General features: G+C 38.3%; 1 protein-coding gene across 1 annotated transcript in view; it reads left to right on the forward strand.

The window, feature by feature from the left end:
• The window catches only part of Pms2 (mismatch repair endonuclease PMS2), a 133,505-nt gene that overhangs the window by 45,489 nt on the left and 73,171 nt on the right, over positions 1-14,845 (forward strand). The window contains exon 7 of the mRNA XM_067149397.2: positions 9,402-9,566. Within this exon, the coding sequence (XP_067005498.2) occupies positions 9,402-9,566 (165 nt within the window). The remainder of the gene's footprint in view (positions 1-9,401; positions 9,567-14,845) is intronic.

The following is a 14,845-nucleotide window of genomic DNA, read 5'->3' on the forward strand; positions in this document are numbered from 1 at the left end:
AAAAAGAAATATTTATATACCACCAAAACAACTTATGAGAGATGAAAACATTCTCACAGAAACACGCAATACTACGCTCCACGCAACACACTGACTGAGTTTCACACACCAACAATAGCCAAGCATCACAGAGGTTGTTCTTGCGCTACACAGCTATGTACCAGATAACAAGGGGATTCCCAGGCAAAAACTGCTTATGTGCATGAAGGTGAAAACAATTTCAGATGGCAGCACCTGAAGATGCGCGCCCATCTTCAGGCTCGCTCTGGCCAAATCACCTGAAGCGAGCCCCACTCTATGGGTTAAGAAGTGCTAGTATATACTGAAAAACAAGAATTTATGTATTTATAGGAAAATCATTTTAAAATATGTATCTACATAAAATTTTCCAAATTATTTAAAAATATGTGTTTGCCTAAAAATCCTTTCCACAATAACAAGGTTAGAATATTGGTAATTTTCACATTTGAAAAATTAGTCAGCTGTACAGTTTAATTAATTTTGATACCCCTTAATATCATCATCATCAATCTAGAAGTAAAACACTGCAGCATTATAGAGTAATGATAGATGTCAGTATTTTGAGATAATGAATACATTGTGATTGTTTTAGTATTCTCATCATTTGAGTTTCTTACTGTTTCTATTATAAAGAAATGTGATTTTATATATTAGAAGTTTACGAGAAATTACATCTATTACAGTACTTGAGAAATGTGTGGAGCGGGTTTGCAGAATTCACTTGGAGACTTTAGAGAATTCTGTTTTGTTACAAAGAATAGAAAACAGTTCAGTATTCTCTCTCTGTATACATTCTGATAAATGACCACACTTGGTCAAGGAGTGTGAGTTATGAAGCTCTGAAGACTAAAGTGATGTGATCTGGATCACACCTCAACTGGCCTTAACCCTCAGTGAATACATCAGAGGAAATAGTGTTCATTTTTATAACAGTCTGAGTCAAGTTGGAGCAGCCCAAAAAGGAAAAGACAAATCAAAAATCCTTGTCGATACAAGGTATTATGTTCCCTGTCGGAAAACTGTTTTGAACCACAGCAGTTCATGTGTATTCTACTGCCCTGTACCATGTTATTGTTATTTTCTCAAGTATATTTTTGTCATTCAAGGAAAAGTCACAAACTCCATAATGAACTGTTTTGAATTAAATAGACAATTACAACCATGAAAAGAATTGAAATTGTAACCTGTTTCCCTTGAATAAAAGCTTTCCCCTTTTAGCCAAGTCCATATTCTCAGCTTAGAAGTATGCAGAATTCACTTGGAGACTTCAGGGAATCCTGTTTGTTACAAAGAAAATTCATCTTATCATCATCATCCATTTCTCTCATCCAAGTCCCACCAGGTTAGGATGTTTATGGCACTTTTCCATCTTCCTCTATCCGACCACCATTGTTCCTCTGTAACTGTCTTCCAATCCAGGTTTCTTATAATTTATAATTATACTATTCTTAATCATTTTCAACCACCTTAGTCTGGGTCTCCCCCTAGCCCTCCCTCCTATGTGGGTTTCCATCATCTACTTTGGCATCTTTCTCTCTTCCGTCCTCTTAACATGTCCAAGTTTATCCCTCTCCATTCTGTGCAAAAGCTTTTCCACTCAGATTTTCTTCCTGATGTTGTTTTCTTACTCTGTTCTTTTTTGTCTTTCCTAACATTCTTCTTAATTTCATTTCACTTGCCTGGATTGTATTCTCCTCTCTGCTTGCTCCTCTCACCACAATATCATCTGCAAACAGAATTTACCTTCAGCTCCCTGTCCCCAGTTTTTACCTTTGTTTCCTTCACAATTTTGTCCATAATCGTTATGAATGACAGCGTCAGTGTCAGGTCTCTGCTACATATGTCAGTATCGGGCAGTAGTACATCGTATACATCACCTCTTTACACTTCATTGGTACTTCCTTCCTCCACATCGGGCTCCTCACACTGTGGTAGAATGCATTTCCCTGTTGAATCCTTTTACTGGCCTCCTTGTCCAGCTCTGTCTCCTGCATTGGTTCTTTTTCCAGTACTCAAAGCTCTCCAAAATTCAAAGATTTGTCCCTTTATTTTTATAATTCTTTTCTCCTCTTGTCATCACTACTGTTGTACTTTTCCCATGCTGTTTTCCTTCCATAATTTTTCAGTAATCTCATGAAATATGTCGAGTTACCCTTTTACTTCCTCTCTGTTTGCTCCCTTCACCACAATATCATCTGCAAACAGAATTTACCTTCAGCTCCCTTTCCCCAGTTTTTACGTTTGTCTCCTTCACAATTTTGTCCATAATCATTATAAAACAGTGGGGACAGCGTATTTCCTTGTCACAGTCCAGAAAGCCACTCAGTCTCTGGACACTGCTGCAATAATTTTGTACATTGCTTGCACATACTCTGTAATTTGTTTTCCAGCTTCTTTGCATTGCATTGCCTTCCATAACTTGGCTGTGGGTACAACATTATAAGCCTTTTCTAAATCAATGAATGGCATCTCAATATCTCTTACATATTCCCAGTGTTTTTCCATTAACTGCCTCATACTGAAGATGACTTAGAGTTAGTAATACAATATGTAGCCGGCTAAAGTCGTGCCAGCCACCACGGTTGGATCTTCCATTTTGAAAACCATATTGCTTTTCTTGTAATTTTCCCTCCACCATTCTTCACATTCTCTTTTCTAGTACCCTTTCAAATATTTTTGCGACCTGAGATATGGGTGTGATTTGATAATTATCAAATTTCTTCTTGTTCCCCTTTTATAGTTATTATTACTCCTCTATTCCAGTCATTTGGTACTGACTTTTCTTTCCAAATACATCTAAATAGCCTACACAGCCATCGTAGATTAACAGGTCCTCCTACTTGGATCATTTCCACTCACAATTCGTCCATTCCTGTTGCTTTTCCCATTTTCACTCATTTGACAGCAGTTTTCACATCTTCCATTGTGATTTCGCTCTCAGATTCTGTCTCCTCTATCATCTCATGTACACCCCTTCTCACATTCAAGATTTCCTGAAAGTAATCCTTCTGTTTTTACCTTATCTCCTCTGGTTGTGTTATTATCTCTCATTCTTTCCCTTTCTTGCTTTGTGTAGACTCTCTTTTCTTTTCGTTCTTTCAAATCCATATAGCATCCTTTTAGCACTATACATATCCTCTTCCAACTCTCATGTCAATCCTTCCAACCATTTCTTCTTTTCATCACTAACTACTTTCTTGCACCTTCTTTTCATTTCCTGATATTTTCTTCTACATTTTTCAGTTTTATCTTTATCCTATAATTGCCATGCTCCTTATTTTTCACTGCTTCCTTTACCCTCTCATTCCACCATGCGGTCTCTCACTCTTTCAGCAATTCTGCCACAAGGACTCTCTGCACAGCTTACAAATGTCTTCTTGAACATGTGCCATTCCACTTCCACACTATCCACCTCAGTTCTGGGTATGTGTTGTTTCAGTTCATTTTGGAATTTTTCTTTTACTTCCCTATCTTTTAATTTATGCCTTTGCTGGTGAGATGTAGTGTTTACAGTGCACTATATCTTCTGGTATGGGCTAGAATAAATTTGTTACTTTCATTGACCTGTGTCAGTCTCATCCTTGGCTTTGACAATATGAAGGTGACCGAGGTATGAGCGATGCTAGTAATACCATTCCTTATGCAGCCAGTCCCTGTTATGAATTGTGTGAAAATAGCACTCATAGGGTTGGTTGGTGCATGCATTTCAGTGGGCTTGGCAGACTGATATGTAATAGTAACAACTTCTCGCACGGTGAGGAAAGCAACGGGAAACCACCTCACTCCTCACTTCCCTAGTATGCCTCTTCAGTGATGCTGGGCTATCTATGACATCTGTTGGTGGAACTGTGGAGGATCAAACCAGCCTTTGTGCTGAATACCCATCATACATACATACATCTTTTAATTTCCATACTTTTATTTTCTTATCTTTCATTTTCACTGGTTTTCCTACTTTCATTTTTACTACTACTACTACTGTGTGGTCTCCTTGAAGGCTTCTTTTGGCAAGTCTGTTATTTACAACTAATAATATTTGCTCTTTCTACCAAGAGGTAATCAATTACTGTCTTTGTTCTTCTGTTTCCCCATCTATATCCTATAATCTTTGTACCATTCGTCTTCCTGAACCACACATTGCCCACAATTAACACATTCCTCACACAAAAATTCACCAACTTCTCTCCCTCTTCATTTCCATACCTTTTCTATCACATCCCACTATTGCATTAGTCTCCCATGACAGTCACTTCCACATCCTTTCTCTCTCCAGTGTCTCCAGGAATTTGTCCATATCATCTTCTTTGAATCCAGTCTGGGATGCGTACACTTGGATGAAATCCTTTACTTCATACTTTGTTCTAAACTGTATCTTGATTATGCCGGCCCCATGGTGTAATGGTAGTGTGCCATGCTTCTTACCCAGAGGTCCTGGGTTCAATTCCCGGCCAGGTCAGGGTTTTTTACCTGGACCTGAGGGCTGGTTTGAGGTCCGCTAAGCCTGCGTGAGTAGAATTGAGGAGCTATCTGACGGTAAGATAGCGGCCCCGGTCTAGAAAGCCAAGAATAACAGCGAGATGATTCGTCATGCTGACCACATGACACCTCGTAATCTGCAGGCTTTCGGGCTGAGCAGTGGTCGCTTGGTAGGCCAAGGCCCTTCAAGGGCTGTAATGCCATGGGGTTTGGTTTTGGTTTGGTTTATCTTGATTATTCTATCACTTATATAGTCCACATTATCTACATACTCATCTAAGATCTCCATTCTTTGCCTTATGTCCTCCACTCCAGAAGAGAATGTATCCCTTCCTCAACTTCTTTCCTTTTTTCTCTCCACTTTACCTCACTCAATCCCATCATAGGTACATTCTCCTCCTCTATAAAATCAATCATCTCTTCTGATATTGACATGAGGTTGATTATTGCCATCTTCTTAACGTTCAATTGTTGCCCACTGCTTACAGTTTCCCCCAGCATAAGGACTGCGCATTGCTTCCGTTGAATGTCCTGGCCTTTTGCAAGGCTGATTTAAAAGTGCCATTTTCATTTTAGGCTGTTGTGATGATGGCATCACCACTCCCAAAAAGCTACTGCCAGCAGGAGATTAGACTACTCCTAACATGGGATTCAGACTTTTTTTGCAGCTACCCATAACCTGGGGTCAGATGCTATTCGATGCGTTCTATTGTAATTTCCTACACTGAGGAGACCACCTCACCAAAGGAAACTCATCCGCCTGAAGCAATTGGTTACGTTAGGGGATTGGGTTATTTATTACCACCCAACACTCAGCGTTGAGACACTGACTATGCAGCCTGCTTATTATCATAGCGGGGTAATTAGCCGGACATACTATTCACCTGTTCTAACAAAACTTTCTAGAATTATGTGCATTCATAAGCATAATAGAATGGTCAACACTCCAAAGGACTGTCATTGAGCCAGCTGAGGAAATCATCAGTTACGAGAAAAGAAAGAGGCAAGAATGGTTTGAGGACAACAATGAAGAAATTCTGAGCCTTATCAGTGCCAAACGGGAAGCCCTCCTATTCTTTCTTCAAGATCCATCATCCAATGTGAAGAAAGCTGTGTTTCAAGATCTGAAACAGAAGTGTGAGACTCAAATAAGATAAATGAAGAACAACTGGTGGCAGGAGAAGGCTCTAGAACTCCAAATACTATCTGATGCCAGAGACCTGTGGAACTTCTATGCGGGAATAAAAGAGATCTACAGTCCATCTCGCCCTTCAGTTGGAACTCTGAAAACAGTTGATGGTGCTAACACTCTTACCAATGGTAGAGACATCCTGGAGCACTGGAAGGAACACCTCTCCATTCTTTTAAACCGAAGCCCCACTGCTGCCAATGACTTTCTAGGGGATGTGCCACAACTTCCCCCTCAACCATGGATTGCGATGCAACCAACTTATCAGGAATTGTGCATGGCACTGATGGACTGAATCCTAGGAATGCACCTAGACTAGACACCATCCCTCTGAAACTAATTCAGGGTGGAGGTTTACCTCTAAAAACAAGGATCTTCACTCTCATCCTCTCAATTTGGGAAACCCAAAAAATACCCGGCGATCTCAAAAATGCCAATATCATCCCTGTTTTCAAGAAAGGTGACCATAGAATAAGTGACAACTATCGTAGTATTTTCCTGTTATCCATTATAGGAAGGCTTCTCGCAAGGATCCTGCTTAGCCGCCTGCTAGTCATCTCCGAAAAGACTCTACCAGAGTCTCAATGTGGTTTCCGAGCCTCTAGAGGTACTGTTGACATGATCTTTTGTGCAAAGCAATTGCAGGAGAAATGCAGAGAACAACAGGAGCCTCTCTATTTTGTGTTTTATGACTTGGAAAAGGCCTTTGATAGTGTTCCAAGACTCAATGTGTGGGCAGTTCTGAGATGCTTTGACTGTTCTGAGCATTTTGTGGGGCTGGTACAAGCACTTCTACGTGGGAATAAAAGAGATCTACGGTCCATCTCGCTCTTCGATTGGAACTCTGAAAACAGTTGATGGTATGGCTGGATAGATTCTCCATCAAAACAACTTCTCCGAATCATTCCCAATCAGACATGGATTGAAGCAGGGTTGCGTACTTGCTCCAACTCTGTTTACCTTGTATCTGGCGGCCATGCTTTATGTAACAATAGGCAACCTCGGTGTAGAGATTAAATACTTTGATGGTGGCCTCTTCAACTTGGCCAGACCTAACTCGCGAAGACGTACCAGTGTTACTAGAGTAACTGAAATGCATTATGCTGATGATACTGCATCATTGGCTCTTACACCTGACAGACTGCAACAGTTAGTCAACAATTTCAAGGATGCATATGTCCTTTTTAGCCTCACCATCAATGCCCAAAAAAAACAAGGTACTTGCTCACCCTGCATCAGGGACTAACATCCCAGAATTTAACATTACCATATCAAACACCAAACTAAAACAAGTAGACCACTTCACTTACCTTGGGAGTATCATGTCAAAGAGCTGTACTTCAGAACGGGATGTGGAAAACAGGCCTTATGCTGCCCATGTGGCCAACTATCCCACAGTCTTCAGGAATAAAAACCATACAATTCGCACAAAACTCATGGTGTACCAGGCTAAACTTCTCTATGGCTGTGAAACGTGGACCTTATACTGCCGTGACATCAAAAAACTGAAGCGCTTTCACCAGCAAAATCTACTCTCCATCATGAACATCAGGTGAGAAAACTACGTCTCTGATGTTGAAGTTCTCGAGAAAGCATGTGCTAAGAGTGTAGAAGCATTGGTCATTAGCCATTGCCTCAGATGGGCAGGACATGTGTGCTGTATGAATGACACCAGACTACCACGCCAGATCCTCTGTGGTGAACTTGGCTCCGGTTCAAGACCAACTGAAACAAACCTTAAAGATGGCAGAAATAAACCCACAAACCTCGGAAACACTTGACAAAGACCATTTACTTTGGCGGCAAAGTGTCTGTGCCTCAGTTCAACACTTCGAACAAGAACGCTGCAGGCATGAAGATATTAAGTGACAGGAATGCAAACTTTGCTAAACCCAGCCAAGATCTCCCCCATTCCTCAGCTACGCGATGTGTGGACATTTGTTCTACGCAAGAATTGGCAGTACAGTCACCGGAAGTTTAAACACAAACTGCTGTGAATTGAAGTGAGCTATTAGCCAGGAAATCTGTAAACTCAGAAACGAGTAACTCCCACTGCTGCTGACATAAGCATAATAGTGAGTGCAGTTAAAAGCATTATGTCTCAGATGAACTAAGATTTCGAGTGACATCCTGCTTCTACCATGTTATCATAATACAAGTAAATAGTCTTCTTTATTACAGTGTACCTCTGTGAGGGTATTACTGTTTTAAGAGGAAGTACAATTAGGCAACCATCCTCTATTATCACTAATCAGAGGGAAAATATGAAAGGGGTGTCCGACACTTCAAAAAATTAAGGTATTGGCTAAAACGTCTTTGCAGTAGTAGATGGTTGTACATTTAAGTATGTTCTTTCATTACCAGGAAGGTTATTATACAGAGTGGTGATTTGAGCACTACCAGGATCATACAGCACATGTTTATGTATTGGGTTAATGCATAAGTCTGTAGTATTTTAGCTGTGACAAGATGTGTTAATATTATTATACATTTAATTGTTGCACATTTGGAATAATGGGATACAGTGGTGATACAGGCTACATATTAGTGTCACTATCATCATCAGTAGTATAATTCCCTGTATTGTAAATAATTTTCTGCCAATGCTGGGGCAGTTTTTAAATTCTACGCCTGAAGAATGCTACTGATTTGGTACTGAAGTCGTCAAGCCAAGTTCAAAGATCATTTTCATCACGAAAAGAGTGTAATTGGATGTTGTTTTGTAAAGAGTAGAAGAGATGAAAATTGAGGGGGCAAGATCTGGGGAATAAGGGTAGTGTGGAAGAACCTCCCAACCAAGCTTGTGGATAACTGTTTTTGTCATGTTAACAACATGTGGGCTCATCATGCAATAGCAACATTTGTTGTTGGTTTTCTTGCATTGGAGCCACAAAGCATCTCGGTTGTTGACAGTAAACATCAGCTGTGACAGTTACATTTCTGGGAAGCAACTCACAGAGCACTAGACTCTCCTTGCCCCACAAGATGCTTAATGTGATTTCTTTGGGCTTGCCCATTCCTTTAATTTTTTATGTTCACATAAAGGCATCATTTCTCGTAACCCATAACAATCCTGGCCAAGAATGTTCACTCATGAGCTAACCGATAATGATCAAGCAATGACACACAAATGGTTGCTCACTGTTGTTTGTTGTTTTTGCTTGAACAATATGATAACCACTCCCCACATTTCTGAACCTTTACCGTAGAGTGCATATGTTCCACAATGACTAACTAGTTAAAGTTCATTACATTTCCAAATTCTCGGGTTGACTAACGTGTCATCATGAATCAGCTCAGTTGGTCTTGTAGATAGTCTTTCTGATCAAAACTTTTGTGCTGTACTCTTCCTGTATACAGTGCAAATGGTTCAAACTGCCTCAGCTACGTTTGCTCGTCTGTTTTAACTGAGAGAGAAGAATTTGTTGATAATGTTCTTTTTTGCCACTTGGCACTCCATCTTCGATCATTTTTCTAGCACTTCACCTTCTTCAGAGCAGAAAAATTCAAAACATACCCACAAGCTTTACAATGGCACTCCAAATGACAATTGACAAATTATAAACATGCTCCTAGCTATCTCAGTAGCACAAACACTATGGACTTAGGCATCAACCTAATATAATTTTTTTCGATAATTCATTAATTACCATCTGGTTATTTCACTCTTTCGTTGTAATGAATGGTATGTGTTAACAAGAATAATTTCTTTCAGATTTCAAAGAGTGTGAATGAAGTATATCATCATTTCAATAAGCATCAGTATCCTTTTGTGTTCCTGAATATGAGAATGGCACATGGCAATGTAGATGTTAATCTTACTCCAGACAAACGACAAGTGTTCCTTGATCAAGAAAAACTCTTGATAGCAACTGTGAAGGTGAAGTTCTGCCAGCATATGTTAATTTAATCTGTCTGATACATACCTACTTAATGTTTTGTTTGCTTTAAATATTGATCAGTGTAGTTTATTGCATGGTTTTATGTTTGAGGAATGTTATTGTGTGTTTCTTCTAACAAAAAGTCCATTTTTAGAATACAATCCCAAATATATGTGTGTGAAAATCCATTGCATGTCATTTCACATGTCTTAGAGAAAGTGTGATACAGTATTTAATTTTTTTCTTTGTGTTTGTTAGGACTTGTAACATTGGAGTGATTGATTGTCAGAGGTTTCTATTTCCATTTCTATTGTTTTCAGTAGTAACTTTATTTGGTGGTGATGGCTTTACTTTCTTCCTATTATTTATTTATTTTGTTGATGTTTTATGTTTTACATTCTGCTAATATTATCTTGTCTCTGCTACAATTGGTATAATAATGTAGTTATGAGTAAACTTATTCAAAACAGCATTATGTGACATTTAGGGAACCATATTCCATGAACATTACATGTAAATTAAAAGAGACAATGAAGGAACCATATTTGAGAGTAGGAACACAGTAATATTAATGGTTTCTTACCACAGTTAAAATATAAAAGACAAACATACCCCATATGAGCCATCACAAACATCAGTAGTACAACAAAAGCGTATGTGCTTGGCTCCCACATCATCATATAGTTTCTTGAAAATGTGAGCCTTCAACAACAAAATTCTTAAAAACTATTATATTCACTACACATTTTAAGACTTGGCTCAGTCAGGGCTCAGATACTTTGATGCAAGTACTTCACTGTGAATAATACAATGAATCCTCATTGCATCAGGAACTTTGATATGAATAAGTGCTTGGAATCTTCCATAACAGCTGAATATTTTAATACATTCACCAATTCTCTTACAAAGGAATGTGTTGGACCAGACAGATTTCAATTAAACTGGGGTAAATGGTCAATTAACTTATCCTAAATTTAATGGTAGTTATAATTTTATCATAAATCAACTGTAGTATTATAATTAATTGCTGAAAAATAGCTGGGCAGCTCAGAGCAGTTAGCTGATAATGACAAATAACCTTGCATATGCACTGTAGAAATATACCGATAGTTTTATTTTAACGTTGCATAAAACACTTTATACCGAAAATGGGATTTTGACAACACAAGCAGAATTTCACGCTCTACAAACCTATTTTAATAATGAGTACGGTATATGAATATGTCAACATATTAGAATTTTTTATATGTATGTTGTATTTATAATGGAAGATAAAATATGATGTAGTATGATATCTTGTTCATCTACATATAAACAGGCTTGCTTTTAATATAATCTTTATTAGCACAAATCAGGAAACTACTGGATACCTGTTGAGAATTCCGCATTTTATCATCCTGTGGACTATCAATTTACAATGGCTAATGTGCAGTAATATCTTAGTTGATCATCCTACTACGTTTCATTGCAATTGGTACCTTTGAACCACAATGTTCCATTTAAAACTGCAGTAGCAAATTATGATGTTTTAAGTATGTAAATATTATTTTACAGTAGAATGACTATGCCATAAGTGTATGATGTCTTAGTTGATTATCCTACCAAGTTAATTCACTCATTCCAGGGAATAACAAGATAAGTCAAGAAATTTAAGTTCTCAGAGGAAGCACTTTTTTTACATACATACATACATACATACATACATACATACATACATACATACATACATACATACATACATACATACATACATACATACATACATCATTATAGACCATTATGCCTCTCAGCATTCAGTCTACAAGCCTACAAAATGTTCTGAGATTTTTAAAATCACTGATTCACCAAATGTTGTTAAACCATTCTGTGTTATATGAAACAGCTTTTTAAATAAGGGTTTTGGTTGGATTTTGTTTAATTCACAAAATTAATGAAGTATCTGCTTTAGATCGTGAATGGAAGTGACTGACTCAGCTTATCTGGTTCTTACACGGGAGTGTTTTATATTCTTAAATAAATCTGGAAGTTAAATTTGGCTATTTCTTCAATATTATGATGAAATGACTCATCTTGTTAGTGTCAAAGGATAGAAACACTGGCCTTAGTAAGATACTGCAAAAAAATTTTAAAATTTTAGAAATTGACTTACCTGGTTTTTTGCCAGTATGAGTGAATTGTATTCATTCTTGTCCAGTCCAAACAGTTCCCTAGTTACTACTACATTATTTTCATTTATAAAAGTATCAAAGATCTCAAATAAGTATTGAGCTCTTTCACTTTCAGTGATATATCTACTATTACAATAGAGAAAGTATTCTACAATGTTATTACTATGTCTGGAAAGTTTATACAAGCTTTTAGCCCTGAAATGTGCATGCAAATATGCCGAAAATAAGGTGAAGTATGCACAGAACTTCTTCAAATATGGAGCATGTGCTTATAAAAATGTATTTTGCAATAACATTCACATCCTTTTGCTACAGAGAGGATCAGCGTATAGCCAAACAAAGAAAAAGATTTCATACTTCTATGCTGGGCTGAGTAGCTCAGACGTTTGAGGCTCTGGCCTTCTGACCACAACATGGCAGGTTCGATCCTGGCTCAGTCTGGTGGAAGGTGTTCAAATATGTCAGCCTTGTGTTTGTATTTATACTGGCACATAAAAGAACTCCTGTGGGACAAAATTCTAGCACCTCGGCATCTTCCAAAACTGTCAAACTTAGTTAATGGGATGTAAAAACAGTAAAAAATTAATTCATACTTCTGCGCATTTTCTTTTGCATTAAGGGCACAGAATGCTACAAGAAATGTGTTAGGGTGTTCTGCTGTTCCCTATCAAACAGTATCTTCTTATATTTCGAGAAAGACTTTTTCACATCGAACAATGTGATTGGTGCATATTTCTATTTTGCCTATTTGTGCTTAATACATTCCCTGGAAGAGAAAAAGTCCTTCCTTCCAAGAGTTTACCAACTGTCTGTAAAATATGAATTCCTAGATTCTTACCAAAAAACTTCATTTGCCTTCTATTTAATTGCCTTCCCCATCTAACTAGGAGCTGCCATCAGCTCATCCTTGCCTCCTGAATATTTGTAAGTACTGTATATCCACTGATGTTGCACTATAGCTCTCCATCATCGTTATTGAGTTTGGAAGGTAATTGAAGTTTTCCTCAACAAGTATGAGTTCCTGTTGGAGTTGTCTACTGCTTAGCACATCCTTGGCTTTCTTTATCGAAGCAACCTTATCCTCATCCAGCATGTTAACCACCTAAAGGTAAAATTGAGTAAAAAATGAAGGAAGGAAATCATGTAACAAACATTGTTGAGAAGCATATGAAAATATTACCAGTCTTGTTAATATGAAATAAATTAACTCCTTCTTTATCATAGCATGGATTTAATCTTGGGGTGCAATAAAACCTGGTTTTCTGGAGATGATCCACTGAAAAGTGTAATTGATGAGCCCAAAGATTCATGTTCCCTCTCTTCTACATCTTCCTATGCTACTGTCCTTTTTTCTTCAAACTTTTGAGCTAGGAATACCTCTTTAACTTTCCCCAGGTGTTTTGTATAGAACATGGCTGCATTTACCCAGATCCCACACCGAGTGATAACAGGATTTGGAGGCAAAGGAAGGCCTTCCATCTTCTTGTATACAGAAATTTTTTATGGAGCCTTGCAAAAGTCTTGTTGAACTGGCTGATAGCTTCATTGACATTTGGACTTAGTTCCCTGATTTTCTCTGCTACTCTACACAGTAGGTTACATGCACCATATTAGGAAACAACTTTTAGTGTTTTGAATGAATCATATGTGGTGCAGCATCAGTCACCATGACCCACCCTTTCTCATCTTCCTCCTCACCATTTGGCCCAAACCGAGCTCGATAGCTGCAGTCGCTTAAGTGCGGCCAGTATCCAGTAATCGGAAGATAGTGGGTTCGAACCCCACTGTCGGCAGCCCTGAAGATGGTTTTCCGTGGTTTCCCCATTTTCACACCAGGCAAATGCTGGGGCTGTACCTTAATTAAGATCACGGCCGTTTCCTTCCTATTCCTAGGCCTTTCCTATCCCATCGTTGCCACAAGACCTATCTGTGTCGGTGCGAAGTAAAGCAAATAGCATTTGGCCAAAAAGTTCCTAAAATTTAATGAAGAATAAACTGTTATAGGCCTAACAAATGGCCAAATTCTATGAATTTATCATCTACAGAGAATGAGCCTGAAATGTACGTGCAAATATGCCAAAAATAAGGTGAAGTATGCACAAACCACTAGGTACACTACATCTGCATTATGAATTGGCTTGATACCTTCTAGAGATATATTAGAAAATTGAGGTATAGTATTTAGAGAAATGGTTGTATCAGATAATTTGGTTCAAAATTGTATTACATTCAGAAAAATACTCAAGTGGGGATGAGGGCAAAATTACATGGTGACAGGTCAAGTGAGTAGGGTGGGTGTTCCTGTACTTCCCCTATTAAAGAAGTGGACCTGGGTACTGTGGACCGGGCGAGTTGGCCATGCGGTTAGGAGCGCGCAGCTGTGAGCTTGCATCCAGGATATAGTGGGTTCAAACCCCACTGTCGGCAGCCCTGAAGTTGGTTTTCCGTGGTTTCCCATTTTCACACCAGGCAAATGCTGGGGCTGTACCTTAATTAAGGCCACGACCACTTCCTTCCCATTCCTAGGCCTTTGCTATCCCATCGTCGCCATAAGACCTATCTGTGTCCGTGCAATATAAAACAGTTAGCAAAAAAAGAAAAGTACTGTGGAGTTAAAAAAAGTGGACATATTGTCAGTAGACATCATCTGTGAACTTCTGCAATGTGTGGTATGGGGCTTCTTACATTTGTGATTTTATATGCCTCCTTGTAAAATACTTCCAAATAAATTTTGACATTGGAACCCACTTAGTTGTTGTTTTAATTCCAGTAACTTGCTGGTAAAGTATTGACATGAATTACTAACCATGTTGCATTGACTCTTTACTAAATGTCATGCCAACTTACTTGGTAGTGTATCCTGTGGGTCAAAACTTTCATATACAGCTCATACTGTGACCTGCCTTCACTATTGACTTCCTTCCATGTAAAACTAAAGTCCAAATAACTGTCATAATATTTATGATATTTACATTTTTTCACATGGTTTTCACTGGTTGACGGTGTATATTTTTTATTCCACTTTTACAATGATTAAATAGTTCCATAAAAATTGTCCGTTTTAAAAAAGGATATTAAGATATACTATTAAAAATTTCAGTTACCAACAT

The sequence above is a fragment of the Anabrus simplex genome, chromosome 1, assembly GCF_040414725.1.
Source record: "Anabrus simplex isolate iqAnaSimp1 chromosome 1, ASM4041472v1, whole genome shotgun sequence".
NCBI lineage: Eukaryota > Metazoa > Arthropoda > Insecta > Orthoptera > Tettigoniidae > Anabrus > Anabrus simplex.